The 16983-nt window shown below is 44.5% G+C and overlaps 1 protein-coding gene across 4 annotated transcripts in view; it reads right to left on the reverse strand.

The window, feature by feature from the left end:
• otofa (otoferlin a) overlaps positions 1-16983 on the reverse strand; it is a 470909-nt gene that overhangs the window by 8578 nt on the left and 445348 nt on the right. For all 4 annotated transcript variants that reach the window (XM_078541508.1, XM_078541509.1, XM_078541506.1 and 1 more), the window contains 3 exons: positions 14916-15157; positions 7248-7426; positions 3744-3844 (listed from right to left, as the gene is read on the reverse strand). In XM_078541508.1, the coding sequence (XP_078397634.1) occupies positions 3744-3844; positions 7248-7426; positions 14916-15157 (522 nt within the window). The remainder of the gene's footprint in view (positions 1-3743; positions 3845-7247; positions 7427-14915; positions 15158-16983) is intronic.

Genomic DNA, 16983 nt, shown 5'->3' on the forward strand with positions numbered 1-16983 from the left:
TCGGAACCTTGCCATCCTTTCTGACCCTGAGATGAGCTTCCAACCCCATATCTGCTCCATTACAAGGCCCTGCCCCTCTTCAGCTCATCTGCTGCTGGAACACTCAACCATGCCTTTGTCACTTCCAGATTCAACAAATCCAATGCTCTCTTGGCTGGCCTCTCAGGTTCCATCCTCCATAACTTGAGCTCATCCAAAGCTCTGTTGTCCATATCCAAATTGCACCAGATCTCGTTCATTCTTTACCCCTGTGCATGCTGGCCTACATTGCTACTGGTCCATATATTTTTAAAACCTCCATAGCCTTGGCCTTGCCCAAACTCCCCATGCCTGTGTAGCCCTCTGAGAACTACATGTTCCTCCAATTCTGGCCTCTCATGCAACCATGACTTCAAACCATCAGCGGTCGTGCCCAGCTGTCTATGCCCTAAGTTCCGAAATTCTGTCCCTAGATCTCTCTGTGCCCCCTTCCCCCTTTAAGACGCTCTTTAAACCTACTTCTCGAGCCACATTTCCATCTTTGGCTTGGTGCCAATGTTTTGTCTGAGAAAAAAACTGTGAAGCAGCTTGGGATGTTTTACTATGTTGAAGGTGCTATATAAACATTGTCATAAAATATCTTAGTAATAAATGAACAACATGGAAAAAGTCATGGGCTGGTTGAGGCCTAGTGGCCATTTCCTATTCCGATAGTTCTTAAAACTGATCATCTGGTGTTTAAGCATTTGTTTTTTTGTTTGTGGGATGTGGGCGTCGCTGGCTAGACCAGCATTTATTGCCCATCCCTAATTGCCCTTGTTCAGAGGGCATTTAAGAGTCAACCACATTGCTGTGGGTCTGGAGTCACATGTAGGCCAGACCTTCCCTAAAGGACATTAGTGAACCAGATGGGGTTTTTATGACAATTGGCAATGGTTCCATCATCAGATTTTTAATTCCAGATTTTTTATTGAACTCACATTCCACCATCTGTCATGATAGGGTTTGAACCTAGGACCCAGAGCATTTCCCTAGGTCACTGGGTTACTAGTCTACTGACATTACCGCTACGCCCATGGACGAGGTTTCATGCTTTTTCTGAAGCCCGCCAGGGCTCCCGGCCTGTCCACCAACCTTAAGGTTGGATGGGCAGGTCCATTAATTACTTGAATTAGTTTTTAAATGGCCTCAATTGGCCATTGACAGGTCGGCGGGCGTAAAGCTGATTCGGCTGCGCCCCCGCCGACCTGAAAATTGAAATGACGCGGGGTGACGTTGGGAGTTCCGCCCGACATCATCCTGCGTTAGCGAGCGGGCCCCACCCCCCGCTCGCCGACCTCAATATCCTGACCAAAGTGCATCAGGCTCACCATGATTTTAACTGGGGGTGAGAGACAAGTCTGAGGACAAGAGCCAAGTTCAATCCAGTTTGTTGATGTTAGGCCCGGGCTCTTGGGCCTCATTTAAATACATCAGGTCCAATGCCCGAACCTGGTGTCAATGATGTTAGGTGAATGTGGCAGGAGGATGTGGCAGGGGGAATCTGCAGGAATTGCCCCAGGCAGTCGGACAACCGATGATTGGAAGGCAATCATGAGCAGGGAAAGAAACAGGGATCCAGGTATTCTTCTGAGGCCCAGAGGAACGATCCTGCTCCTGGACCAGAAGGAAACCTTCTCTGAACTGCTTCAAATGCATGGATATCCCCCCAAAAGTATATGCAGTCCACCAGGTACGCTATTATTGAGTGGATGAGTGAATGGGTGAGCGGGTAAGTGAGTAAGGGAGTGGGTGGAGGGATGTAAGTGGGTGGGGGGGGGTGGTGAATGAGCGAGTGAGTGGGTGGGTGAGTGAGTGAGTGCATGAGTGAGGGGGGGGTTGAGTAGGTGAGTGAGTGGGCAGGCAGTCTGGTCAGGGGGTAGTCGGGTGAGGGAGGGTAGTCGGGTCGGGGGTTATTCGGGTTGGGGGTGATGGTGGGAGAGAGAGTCAGGTCGGGTCAGGTCACTGAGGTGGGTCAGTTGTGATGCTCAATTCAGTTATGCTGGCTAATATCGGAGTTAGACCAGATATTAACCAGCATAACATTTCCAGGGTGTGTTTTCAGGTAAGTCCTGCGCATCCTGCCCAAGTCTCCCACCCTTTCGTGGAGGGTCCCTGGCAGTGCAAATCAGCCCACTGGAAGTTTAAACATCCAGGGCAATTACAATGCATGTGTCCATGTCAGGACTTCCACAGGTTCCCAACGTACAACACAGACTTAGGCCAGGATTTTTCCTATGGCGGGCGAGCTGGGTGGGAACGGGTGGGGGGCGAGGGTGAAGCCAATTAAGGCCCGCCCAGCGTAATACGCGGCCGGTAGCGCTCAGCACTGCCTGTGCGGGCGGGGGGGAGGAGGGAGAGTTGGAGCCAGCGCTCTTTTTGCACATGCGTGTGTAAGAGCTCAGCAACCTCACTGAGGCACGGAGCTGCCTCAGGGAGATTAAAGGGATATTAAAATAATTAAAGAATTGATTAAAAAATTTATTTAAACATGTCCCCTCACGTGACTGTGTCACATGAGTGGGGACATGTTTTTATGTTTATGAAAATTATTTAATTAACTTAATAAAAGCTTCAGGAAACCTCATCCTGCTCGTGGATGAGGTTTAATGAAAAACGCAAAGGCCGCTTGGGCTCTTCGCCTGCCGCCAACACTAAGATTGGACGGGCAGCGTTCACAAGTGGTTCAATTAATTTCTTAATGGCCTTAACAGGCCGTTTATATTTCAAACGAAATATCGCAATGGTACGCGATGACGTCGGGACGCACGCCCGATGTCATCGTCCGTCATTTTACGCGTCGGCGTGTCGGGCCCCGCCCCCCGCACGCCGACCGGAAAATTCTGCCCTTAGTTACGGACTTCACTGCACTGGACTTGGAACAGTTTGGGACAATATTCTGTGTGTCTGCTCTTCCTGCCAAAGTGGACAACATCATATTTTCCCTCAAACTACATTTGCCAAATTTTTGCCCACTCACTTAACCTATCTCAAACCCTTTTCAGGCTCTTTGTATCCTCCTCACAGCTTGCTTTCCCACCTATCTTCATATCGTCAGCAAGTTTGGCTACAAATTTGGTCCCTTCATCCAAGTCATTAATGTAGATCGTAAATATATTTCATATCAATAAATATTTAATATTCAGGTGAATGGAAGCTGGAGACTTATGATTAGGGTGCTTGGATGTTGGAGGAGCTAGAATGCTGAGAACCTTGTTTGGAGGTGTATTACATGCAGAAGGAATCACCTTCAGGCTTCATGAGCCAATTTATCCCTCGATGACTGCCGCTGGTTTACAAGTATCTTATTAATTGCCTGAAAGCCATCTGCCTGAGAATATCAAGATTAGAAACCATATGGCAAAAGGCTGCACAATGACTTCTGTAAATGAACGATTCAGCCGTTAATTTGAACATCGATATTGTAATGATACTTTAGAGACGCTGAAGTTATTTTCAAAGGTATAAGAAGTTTTGAGGATGCTGTTTTTATCCCGCTCCTCCAACTTTTTCTTTTTAACTACTTATATAAAGTATAAGGTAATAAAACAGATTAGAAAAGTTAAATTAGAATTGTTTTTTTTAAATACTTTGTTTCTGCAAGATACTCCCTAATATTATTAGGCCAAGAGTTGTATTTTTGGCATTTTCTTTAAATGGCTGAGTAGATGCATGGTGACGTCACTGAGACACGAACTGTAATGAAATGAAGAAGATACACTTACTTTGGCTTCTCCAGTGGCTCGGGCTCATTTCGAGCCAGGCCCGCAGGGGTCTTCTCAGCTTCTTCTGCTGTCAGCAGGTGTAGCTCGGCCTCCACTTTACCCTGAACACAGAACACACACGGTGAGTGGGTTTGAAGTTTGAAGTGATGGACACTTCACGTGGCTTCGCTTCAGGTGCTGGTGGTACCACGTCTGCAGTGACCTCGGGGACTAAAGCAGGAATCACAGTGCAAAGAGCAGTGCTGATATCAAGCTATCAAAAAGGTGTCCTCTTGTCTGGATAGGAAAAAAACTTATTATGGGGTGAAGTAAAAATACTGTGTTCAAGTTTGCCGTCATTTATTAGGTGGCATTCTTATCTTCTGAAATTATGATTTGCAATTCTTTTTTGGGTTGCACTGTGCTCAATGTAATGAAAGAGTAACACAGTAGTTGTGGTGTAATTGTGGAGAGCATGTCACAATTTCCACCTGGCCACCCACACGACACCACCCACCATTTTACCCCAACTCCTCTTTTCCCTTTTGTAAAGGTATTGAGAGCTCATGAACAAGGTCACCATTCTTTGTGTGAGATTGGACAATATCAGTGAGTTACTTGACCTCTGAGCAGTCAGTGCCATAGCTGAATGCAAACCTACCCTCTATGAATCTGGCTGGATTTACTGAAATCAATAAAGAAGCCATCAGTAAGAATAAGCCCAGGGGGGGCCACTAGACCAAAATTTCTGCTCTCCCAGCAGACAAGGTACAGGTTAGGAATATTAAAGTGGAAAATTAATGTGGAGGGCGGCTGGACAAAAGGCCAGCCTGAGTGACCCAGCACTTTTTCCCAGTTGCAAAAAACCCCCGCAAAAAAATCCCTCTAGCCCTCACCCCCCTTACATCCCCTCACACTCACTATACCCCATCTATGCCAACCCATGCCAACATATGCCCCCCCCCTTGGCTCCTCATATCCTCCATGTCAACCTATGCTCCTCTACCAACCCCCATGGCTTTTTGCAGCCCCTATGCCAACTTATTGCCAACTCATGCCAATCCATGCGCTCCTCCCACCATCCTTTGCCTTTATACCCTCCATGCTAACTGACCCAGTATCCACCATGGGCAGACCTCAGGACCCATGATGAGAGGAAATAAAACAAATTTCTAAGTGTCTATTGATGAATTCACTATTTACAAAAAAAAAACTCTCATTGATAAAAGCCCATTTACTACATTTAATTTCCTTCAAGCACTTAATCCCTTATAACAACATGTATTTGCATTTGAAGCCTAACATCAAAGACTCAAACATTTGGAGCCTCCAATTAAACTGTGAACTGAAAGCACCCAACTGTGATAATGATAGGTTGTGAAATCAGTCATGCAACACAAGTCCTATCATGATATCCCTCAGTCCTATGTCAACAGACAGAGTGAAATAGCAAGCACTAATATTTTTTTCAATTTAAAGACCAGGAGATTTAAACCCCCTGACAGCTTGTCAGTTCCAATGAGTTTTGACAGTTCTCTTGACAGTTCCCTTGACAGCTAGACAGCTTGATAGTTCCAATGAGTTTATGCACTTTTTATGCAGATTCATGTTTAATTTTAACAATCCCAATGGGGACCTGACCTCTCCCAAAGGGCACCTTACCTCTCCCAAAGGGCACCTTACCTCTCTCTAAGGTGTCCCTGGGCTTATCCAAAAGGGTACCTTATATCCCCAAAGAACTCTGCTAACTTTAGACTTTCTCCTGATCGGTCTAACATGCACAAGTCAAGTTTTGGACATACCACTATCTGACTGAAGGAAGCTGGACTTTAACATATGCAGCTAACTCCCTGAATCATGGATGTGTAAAGTACAACCCGCATCCATTTTTGCTCTCACCCCGCCACCACCACCGCCTCCCCCCTCCCCCCCCCTACCTCCCCCCCCCAGCGAAAATGGTAGATGCTGAGTTTGGGGGCAGGACTTCTGGAACCAGGCCCCTGGCACCTTTTTGGAGGAGCTGAAGACCCTCTCCATCATTGTAAAAATTCTGTCCCAAGTACATTAAAATATATATATATATTTTAAATTTCTTTATTATATTTTAGCTTCCACCTTAATCCTATGGTGTTTGAACCAAACATTTTTTTCACTAAAATTAGAAGTGAAGGGATTCAGTGGTTTTTACTTAATGGTTTGCTGTAATACTTCAATGTGATTGGCTGCTTACCCTGCTTGATGGCATTACTGCCGCTTGATTCTGGCATTTCCCCCCTCGATGGAACTGATGTCAGGAAAGGGGAAGCCCATGCCACAGCCTTTCTTTGAGGTAAGGGAGGATGTAAATGCGTTGGAAGCAGATCAGAGAAGGTATATTAGACTAATACCTGGAATGGGAGGGTTGTATTATGAAAAAATGTTGAACAGACTAGGCTTGGATATGCTGGAGTTTAGAAGAGTAAGAGGCAGCTTGATTGAAACATATAAGATCCTGAGGGGTTTTGACAGGGTGAATGTGGAGAGAATGTTTCCTCTTGTGGGAGAATCTGGAACTAGGGAGAGGGTCACTGTTTCAAAATAGGGGGTTGCCCATTTAAGACAGAGATGAGGAGAAATATTTTCTCTCAGAGGGTCTTGAGTCCTTGGAACTCTTCCTCAAAAGGTGGTGGAAGCAGAGTCTTTGAATATTTTTAAGGCAAAGCTGGATAGATTCTTAATAAGCAAGGGGATGAAAAGTTATTGGGGGTGTGCGGAAATATGGAGTTGAGGTAACAGTCAGATCAGCCACGATCTTATTGAATGGCGGAGCAGGCTCGAGGGGTCGAGGGGCCTACTCCTGCTCCTAACCTGTATGTTCATATGTCGGTAGGTCAGTGGTGAGCACTGGCGTTTTTCCACTGATCACAATGTCCTGCCTGATCATTTTTGTTTTACCTACCTGAGATTTTGACTGTTTGTCGAAAGCAACTTGTTTCCAACCTTTATTGTGGTAAAGTTTGTCTTGTATAAACCTTCACGGGTTTCCACGCTTCAGCAACTAGTATTAGTACGAGAGGGGTGGAAGTCCCCCTGTCCTGCATTATCAAATCTCTCCACAGATAATCTGCTGAGTATTAACCAGCATTTTCCATTGTTGTTTCAGATTTCCAGCATCTGCAACTTTTAAACTTTCTCTTTAAGCAAAACATAAGGAACCTTCTTTAGAACAACCTGACTGGAAGCCCCTTATTCTGTGGAACAAGGTCAGGGCTATGGGTTTAGGCATTAGAAAAGACATACATCTCCATTAATAATGTGTGACTGGGACTGACCCTTATAAATTATAAAACAAAATGATTGCTGAGGGAGACTTCAGCGTGTAAATTAATGCTGTTACAGTAAAATGTTATTTCCTTCATTTTCAGCACAGTGGCGGGCTTCCACTCAGAGGTGAAAACATATCGAATTTCACACAATTTTAGTCAATTTTGAATCTTTAGTGTCGAAATCTGTCGAAAACTTTAAAGCAAAAAAAACCCTTCTTACTGTAAGCTCCATTTCATCGTTTTCATTTCTGGCCACAAAGGGCCACCAGCCCTTCACCCTCTTCTGTTTAAAAATAGACACTATGGGGAAAGCAGTTTCGTCTGTAGCCATTTCGATTGTGCATAGCTTGGCCGTTTTCGCTCCACGTGTGAATCTGTTCAGATCCAGTTCAATCGCACCTGCCAGGAAAGCGAACAACGAAAAAAGTAACAGCCTCGCTAATGAAATGCCTCTTTTTTAAATGGTGTGGAACTGACATTTGTTAAATGACTTTGGACAACTTGGTGCTGTCTTATAGAACATTACCAGGTCTCTAGTGGGCCAAGACTGTCGTCAACTTGGAAAAAAAGTTCTGAAAGGCTGAGTCCTTTCTGTTGCCGGTTGGCCACAGATATGAGGCACCAGCTCGCCAAAAAATAAAGGGATTCAGTGAAAGGAGCCAAGCAGTGGCTGTCACCACAGCAGCAGTGTGGTCGGTCACGAGGAACACTTGGCAAGTGCAGGACTATTCTAGAAATGAACTTCTTCACGCTGGCTGCTGGGGAAAGCTTTGCAATGCCAACTGATTTTTTCGAGTGTTGAGAAACCTGGTAAGATATCTGCAGGCACCAGTGTTTTTGCATGGTCAGCAACTAATGTTTCCCACTCTGGCTGCACGTATTCCTGGAGGTTTCATGGCATCCAGGCTCCAATCACCCCACCCAGTCACACAGGCAGGTTTTTTTCCATCCCCAACATTTTCTGAACTAAAAAGTGTTCAATTAAAATGAAAACATAAACTATTTCCTTTTTGGTGATTTTTCAGGATATTCTTGGAGGGTTGGCAACCCTGTCAATCGTGTTATGGTTTGAGGATGTGGTATTCCTTGATTAATCCCTACCCCTCCAAGTGTAGATTAATTCTGTCCTTCAGAATTGCTTCCAATAGTTCTCCCACCACTGAGGTTAGACTGACTGGCCTGTAGTTCCCTGGTTTATCCCTTCCTCCCTTCTTGAATAACGGCACCACATTGGCCGTCCTCCAGTCCTCACACTTATCCAGATTAAATTCCATTTGCCACTGATCAGCCCATCTGACCAGCCCATCTATATCCTCCTGTAATCTAAGGCTATCCTCCTCACTATTTACCACCCCACCAATTTTTGTGTCATCCGCGAACTTACTGATCGACCCTCCTACATTCAAGTCTAAATCGTTTATATATACAACAAACAGCAAGGCACCCAACACCGATCCCTGTGGAATCTCACTGGACACAGGCATCCAGTCACAAAAAACATCCCTCAACCATCATCCTCTGCTTCCTGCCACTCAGCCAATTCTGGATCCAATTTGCCAAGTTGCCTTGGATCCCATGGGCTCTTACCTTCGTTATCAGTCTCCCATGCGGGACCTTATCAAAACCCTTGCTGAAGTCCAAGTAGACTATGTCAAATGCATTGCCCTCATCTACACACCTGGTCACTTCTTTGAAAAATTCAATCAAATTGGTCAGACATGACCTCCCCTTAACAAAACCATGCTGACTGTCCTTGATTAATCCCTACCCCTCCAAGTGTAGATTAATTCTGTCCCTCAGAATTGCTTCCAATAGTTTTCCCACCACTGAGGTTAGACTGACTGACCTGTAGTCCTCTGGTTTATCCCTTCCTCCCTTCTTGAATAACGGTACCACATTGACTGTCCTCCAGTCCTCTGGCACCTCTCCTGTGGCTAGAGAGGTATTGAAAGTTGTTGCCAGTGCCCCTGCTATCTCCTCCCTTGCCTCACTCAACAGCCTGGGAGACATTTCATCCGGGCCTGGAGATTTATCTACTTTTAAGCCTGCCAGACCACTTAGAACCTCCTCCCTTTCTATGCTAATTCCTTTAATAATATCACAGTCCTTCTGCCTGATTTTCATACCCATGTCGTCCCTCTCACTTGTGAACACCGACACAAAGTATTCATTTAGAACCCTACCTATGTCTTCTGGCTCCACACACAAATTACCACTATGGTCCTTAATGGGCCCTACTCTTTCCCTAGTTATCCTCTTACTCTTAATGGACTTGTAAAATAACTTTGGATTTTCCTTTATTTTACCTGCCAATGTTTTTTCATGCCCCCTTTTTGCTCTCCTAATTTCCTTTTTAAGTTCCCCCCCTACACATTCTATACTCCTCTAGGGTTTCCGCTGTTTTGAGCCTTCGGTATCTGTCATAAGCCTCCCCTTTTTCTCTTTATCCAATCCTGTATATCCCTCGACATCCAGGGTTCCCTGGATTTTTTGGTCACACCCTTTGTCTTTTCTGGAATATGTTGGCCCTGTACTCTCTCTATTTCCTTCTTGAATGAGTCCCACTGCTCTGATGCAGATTTACCTAAAAGTAGCTGCTCCCAGTCCACTCTGGCCAAATCATATCTGATCTTATTAAAATCGGCCTTCCCCAATTTAGAACTCTATTTTCTGGTCCATCCTTGTCCTTTTCCATAACAACCTTGAATCTAACGGAGTTATGATCACTATCTGCAAAATGCTCCCCCACTGATAACTCTACCACTTGCCTGGCTTCATTCCCTAAAATTAAGTCCGGGACCGCCCCCTCTCTTTTAGGACCCTCTATGCACTGGCTTAAAAAGCTCTCCTGGGTGTATTTTAAGAATGCCACTCCCTCTAAACCTATCACACTATGACTAACCCAATTAATGTTGGGGAAGTTGAAATCCCCCACTATTACTACCCTATTATTTTTACACCTCTGAAATTTGCCTACATATCTGCCCTTCTATTTCTCTCTGACTGTTTGGGAGCCTATAGTACACTCCCAGCAATGTGATTGCTCCTTTTTTGTTTTTAAGTTCTACCCATATGGCTTCATTTGAGGAGCCTTCTAAGATGTCATCCCTCCTTACTGCTGTAATTGATTCCTTGATCAATATTGCGATATCCCCTCCTCCTTTACCTCCTTCCCTGTCTCGCCTGAAGGGCCTGTATTATGAAATATTGAGCTGCCAATCCTGCCCCTCTCTCAACCATGTCTCTGTGACCACAATGACATCATACTTCCATGTGTTAATTTGTGCCCTCAACTCATCTGCCTTATTCGTCAGACTCCTTGCATTAAGATAAATACCATCCAACCTTGCCAAACTCCCTTGTGCCTTAACTGGCCTATAATTTCTTTGCCTTCCAGACTCACTTGCTCTCTCTTCTAATTTTGGCTGTGCATCTCCCCCTGCTGAACCTCCTCTCAGGATTACCATTCCCCTGCCAAGTTAGTTTAAACCCTCCCCAACAGCACTAGCAAACCTCCCCGCAAGGATGTTGGTCCCATTCCGGTTTAGGTGCAACCCGTCCGCCTTGTACAGGTCCCACTGCCCCCAGAAACGGTCCCAATGTCCCCGCCTACATTTGCTCCTTCCTGTTCCTGATATTAAGATTCTGCTCAAGCACTGTAAAATGCTACCATGATCAGGACTTCGGAGTAAACCTACTACTGTACTTCTGTTCTCCATCAACAGGGAAAAACTACAATAAACAGTGCATAATGTGGGAAAACTCTGCACAGACTGGAGATCAACACTGGGCGATTCAAGACCTGTGCAGTTCAATACCACACCGCATGCAGCATTTTGTTTTGTTAAGAAACCTAACCGAAGGACGAGAACCCAATTTGCAAAGCATGGTCTCCAAGTTCAAAAGAATATGACAAAATAAGAAGCAGTGTTGACACGGCACAAAGTTGAGCTTTAAAAGCCTGATAATTGTAGGAAGAAGGGAAGCGAAGACAAGACTAAACAAGGTACAAGTTCCATAGTTTTGAAGTCCTGAGAAAGAATGAAATAAAATGATTGATGGTGTGATAAATATTAACTTCAACACTGGAAATGCAGGGCAGGGGAAATAACCATGTAGAACAGAACTTGAAGCTCAAGAGGAACAAGATCAAAGTTTAAAAGTAATGAACTTCACAACATCAAGAAAATAAAGGAAAGTGTTTTGAAAAGTTAGATATGAAAGGATTATCAGACTTATTCCTGTATTTTGTGTGATTTAGGCACAGAATTATCAGAAGAATTCTAAATGTTCTTGTATTTGGCACTTTAGTGTAAGTATACAATGACTCCTTAGTGATACATTTTACATTTTCATTGATTCACCCTGGGCTTGTCCAGCTGCCTAGCTGTGGACATTCTACAACGTCTGTCAGCGTTAAGGGTGGTAAAATGTTCTCAAGTGCACCTCAAAGTCAGAATATTCCTGTACACTACATATTTTCTTGCGTTATCCCTGTAGCATCTAGAATTCTTCGGGTTCATAAGTGAGGAGAAATTGTAAATGTGTTTGTGATGACTTCCTGAGTTTTGTGTTTCTTGCAAACTCACAAACACCAGTTCTAAACGAGCATGCTTACTATTTCACAGGGAATACTGAACAGAGGATTCCTGTCACTGCACATAGCAACCAGAGGAAAGGTTAACAAACACTTGTGGTTGGTTCTCACTTGGGTGCCGACATGGGAAAAAATATATTTATTGATTTAATGCTCCCAGATCAGTCATATTTTCTACAGGCTATATATTTTTTGATTGTCCTTGTCACTCCTCCCCCTTTTCTAATGTTGAATCAGGTTACCAACTTCCTGGGTGTAAAATTCCACCGGATTTCACCTATTCATCCCACCAACAGCAAAAGAGCCTAGAAACCTCCGGGAAAAAATGGCATAAAATAAGTGATCAAAATTCCAGTCTTGCAGTTAGGACAGTCAAGTGGGAGAAGTCCTGTGGAACTTCATCTGCACCACACCCACTGCACTGTCTTTGAATCAAATAGATTGAAAAAAATTGGACCGTAATCTTGAATCTCAAGTTACACCATTGCTTTTAAGTTCTGGTTCAATTCAACTTTAAAACTTTTTGAAGCAAACCAGACTCAATGTATAGAGAAATCTGAAAAAAAGGCCAGTTTTATCATCCAACAAGTGCCATTGACATAGAAAAACAGCTTGAAATTATTTTACTGAGAAGCACGGGGCAAAAAACAGATGCTGAACCAAAGGGGGTAATGAGAGCTTGGTTGAAAAAGTGTGCTTTTTTCCCAAAGAGGAGAAAGATGAAGAAAGGCAGAAGTGTTTCGGGAGGATGGGATCCTGGTGGCTGTCACTGGTGAATCAAAGAGCGGGAATGAGCAGAGAATTCAGGGAGATTTATAAGACCATAAGACTGTAAGACATAGGGGCAGAAATTAGGCCATTCGGCCCATTGAGTCTGCTCTGCCATTCAATCATGGCTGATAAGTTTCTCAACCCCATTCTCCCACCTTCTCCCCCTAACCTTTGATCCCCTTACCAATCAAGAACCTATCTATCTCGGTCTTAAATATACTCAATGACCTGGCCTCCACAGCCTTCTGTGGCAATGAATTCCATAGATTCACCACTCTCTGGCTAAATAAGTTTCTCCTCATCTCTGTTCTAAAAGATCTTCCCTTTACTCTGAGGCTGTGCCCTCGGGTCCTAGTCTTTCCTACTAATGGAAACATCTTCCCCACGTCCACTCTATCCAGGTCTTTCAGTATTCTGTAAGTTTCAATCAGATCCCCCCTCATCCTTCTAAACTCCAACGAGTATAGACCCAGAGTCCTCAAATGTTCCTGATATGTTAAACCTTTCATTCCTGGGATCATTCTCGTGAACCTCCTCTGGACCCTCTCCAGAGCCAGCACATCATTCCTGAGATAAGGAGCCCAAAATTGCTCACAATATTCTAAATGTGGTCTGACCAGAGCCTCATAAAGCCTCAGCAGCACATCCCTGCTTTTATATTCTAGTCCTCTCGAAATAAATGCTAACATTGCATTTGCCTTCCTAACTACCGACTCAACCTGCAAGTTAACCTTAAGAGAATCCTGGACTAGGACTCCCAAGTCCCTTTGCACTCTAGATTTCTGAATTCTCTCCCCATTTAGAAAATAGTTTATGCCTCTATTCTTCCTACTAAAGTGCATGACCTCACACTTCCCCACGTTGTATTCCACCTGCCAGTTCTTTGCCCATTCTCCTAACCTGTCTAAAACCTTCTGTAGCCTCCCCACCTCCTCAATACTACCTGTCCCTCCATCTATCTTTGTATCATCTGCAAACTTAACCAGGATGCCCTCAGTTCCTTCATCTAGATCATTAACGTATAAAGTGAAAAGTTGTGGCCCCAACACTGACCCTTGCGGAATTCATTAGTCACCAGCTGCCATCCCGAGAAGGACCCCTTTATCCCCACTCTCTGCCTCCTGCCAGACAGCCAATCTTCTATCCATGCTAGTACCTTGCCTCTAACACCATGGGCTCTTATCTTACTGAGCAGCCTCCTGTGCGGCACCTTGTCAAAAGCCTTCTGGAAGTCCAGTTAGATAACATGCATTGGCTCTCCTTTGTCTAACCTGCTCGTTATCTCCTCAAAGAATTCTAACAGATTTGTTAGGCATGACCTTCCCTTGATGAAACCATGCTGACTTTGCCCTATTTTACCATGCACTTCTAAGTATTCTGAAATCTCATCCTTAATAATGGACTCTAAAATCTTACCAACGACCGAGGTCAGGCTAATCGGCCTGTAATTTCCCATCTTTTGCCTCACTCCCTTCTTAAACAGGGGGGTTACATTAGTGATTTTCCAGTCCCTTGGGACCCTCCCTGATTCCAGTGATTCCTGAAAGATCACCACTAACGCCTCCACTATCTCTTCAGCTATCTCCTTCAGAACTCTGGGGTGTAATCCATCTGGTCTAGGTGATTTATCCACCTTCAGACCTTTCAGTTTTCCTAGCACCTTCTCCTTGGTAATGGCCACCATACTCGCCTCTGCCCCCCGACTCTCTTGAATTTTGGAACTGTTACTCGTGTCTTCCTCCCTGAAGACTGACGCAAAGTACCTATTCAGTTCATCCGCCATATCTTTGTTCCCCATTATTACTTCTCCAGCATCATTTTCCAATGGCCCAATGTCCACTTTTGCCTCTCTCTTACCCTTTATATCTCTAAAAAAAACTCTTGCAATCTTCTTTTATATTACTGGCTAGTTTACCCTCATATTTAATCTTCTCCCTCCTTATTTCTTTTTTAGTTGTCCTCTGTTGGTCTTTGTAGGCTTCCCAATCCCCTGGCTTTCTACTGCTCTTCGCCGCATTGTATGCTTAAGGCTGGAAGAAGCTACAGAGATAGGAAGGGGCAAGGCCATGAAGGTATTTAAATGCAAGGGTGAGAATTTTAATTTAGAGACTTTGGAGGACCAGGAGTCAACATAGATCAATGAGGGCAGGAGTGATGGGTGATCACGATTTAGCGCACAATAGGGTACAGGAAACAAAGTTTTGCATGGGCCGAAGTTAGAGAGGGTGGCGGAGGGGATGTATATCTAATTTGAAATTGTTTAGTGTATCCTGATGGATTATAGGTGGATATCATTGATGTCAATTACATATCCTAAAATTCCCCATACTTACCAGGTCAGGATAGGAGGCCAATTGGCTATTTTCCCTCATCCTGAGGATAAAGCCATTTCACAGGAGAAAAAGTATTCTTAATGATAAGCGTACATTCAGATTGGCCATCCAAAGAAAGTCCTGAATTTTAAAACCCTGCATTTAACGCCTCAATAGGATGGGACAAAGAAATGAGACTAAAACATACCGAGGAAATCATCAGCTGAGAAGTGGTCAGCATCCCACACTTGCAGAGTTAGACGAGCGGGGATCTTGTACTCTGTTTCATCCCAGGAAAACATGGACTCCTTCTTGGAGATGACAATCTTTTCCTCAGCCATCAAATAGTCGAAGGGGAAGATAAACCGCCAGTTGAAATTGCCTTCACCAGTCAGTGAGTGATAATGTACATCAGTGTCCTGCTTGTCCTCCTGCTGCCCTTTCAGCCAGCTACAAGAAAGACCCAAATAATCACAACTCAACAATAACTCTTTACTAACACACGTAAATGGGGAAATTATTTAATTAATTCTCCTTGGAACAAAAGAAACTTGTTGTCTGCAATTGTCCTTCAGGAGATTTGGCATTTTCACTGTTTGGTGAAAAGAATGGTCCAAATTATGCCCAGGTCCTAATTGAAGTAACTTGTTCACGTTTTGTACATGGATGTGCATGGGAACGTTTATCCACCCTGAATCCTGGATGAGGAGATTTTTTAAAAATGCACTGTGATGATTGCAAGTTAGGTTTTGATTAAAGCTTGTGACTTGGAGGGGAAATTGGACATGATGTTGCTTCCATCCACCCTGTTGCACTTTTCCTTCTAAGTAGTGGAGGTCTGGGAGATGCTATAGTAAACCCTACATCTAGCATTTCAGCCCATGTGATCTCATCCCTCCAGAATATCATTATACCATCAAGCAGTTTCATAGATGACTCTCAAGCTATGCACAAGAATAGAATCTAGAATATATTAGTCAACCACAGTGATACTGTGAGCCTACATCAACTTCAGTAAGGTATTTAAACCAACACTGTATTTAGGCTGTTGACACCATCACTAGCTCTGTAAATGATTAAATTGTCGGCTATCATTATTTGTACTTTGTGCTCCTGAGAGTGCTCTGGCGAGAAGTGAAAATAACATCTGCTTCATAAGCAGGCATTGCTGGGTTTATGTTCTAAGATTCCTTGCAACTTCACCAGCTACAACGCTAATCTTCAAAGTAGAACAGAAGATGTAATGATTTTACCCACAGAAATCACATTTCCTATTGCCAGATAGGAAGGTTGTTAAGACGTTTATATCACTCTGCACGCTTGGCTTACGAAGTGTCGGTTCTACATATAATGGACAGAGCAGCTAAAGCAGCCAAATGCCTGCTTCTCAAGTAGAATGTTGTACCTTGGTAACCCAATCCTGCCCATCACTCACTCCCTTGGTTCATTTACGTGAGATATGGCAGCTCCCAGCTAGCTTCTGAGATACAAAAAAATATGATAGTGCAAGGACCTTGTGAAGTGGAAAACTGACCCTTCCAGCCAGCTGACTTATTAGCACCAATTGTGGCTTGGGGTCATTAATTATCATTTATCTTAATGTGCATAAACTGAAAATTCTATGGGCGGAGTTTTCCGCGCTCGCTGGCGTTGGGTGTGATCTGTGGTGTGAGTGGACAATATGGCGCGATCTGTTTTACGATGGCGGGAAACCAGGTCGTAATCGTCCGCCCAGTCCCCCGGCATCAGGCGCCATCGGATGTCGGGAACCTCATTGTAATACCATCAGCATATCATTATTGTGCCAGCCCGCTGGAATCATCCCCCTGGGCTGGAATATCCGTCCATGTCGGTGGGAAAGCACGCTGACGTGTTTCACAACAGCACATAAAAGGCGTGCACTGGGCGGTCTTCACTGTGAGGGGAGCTCGGAGGTGAGTGCACAGTAACATTGTGCAGTACTCGCCAGGGTCGCCTGTTGCACTTCAAGCTTCAGGGGCATTGGGGGGTCGGGGTTAAGGGCAGCCTTGCCGTTGAGGTGACTCATGGTTGGGGCAGTTGGGGGTGGGGGTGGGGGTTAAGGGCAGCCCTGCTGTTGGATATAGCGCAAAAGCATTTGGGGTGGGTGTACGGTGGACGAGGTAAGTGGCCACGCATTAGGGAAACCTGGACAAAGTGACCATTCCTCTGCAACTGAGGTAGTTCAGGCGCAGCCACATTGTTATGTTTAGGGTCGGGCTCCTAGCTTATCTGCCCACTCAAGCAATGCAGAAGCG

This window comes from Cetorhinus maximus, chromosome 5 (assembly GCF_964194155.1).
Source record: "Cetorhinus maximus chromosome 5, sCetMax3.hap1.1, whole genome shotgun sequence".
Classification (NCBI taxonomy): Eukaryota; Metazoa; Chordata; class Chondrichthyes; order Lamniformes; family Cetorhinidae; genus Cetorhinus; species Cetorhinus maximus.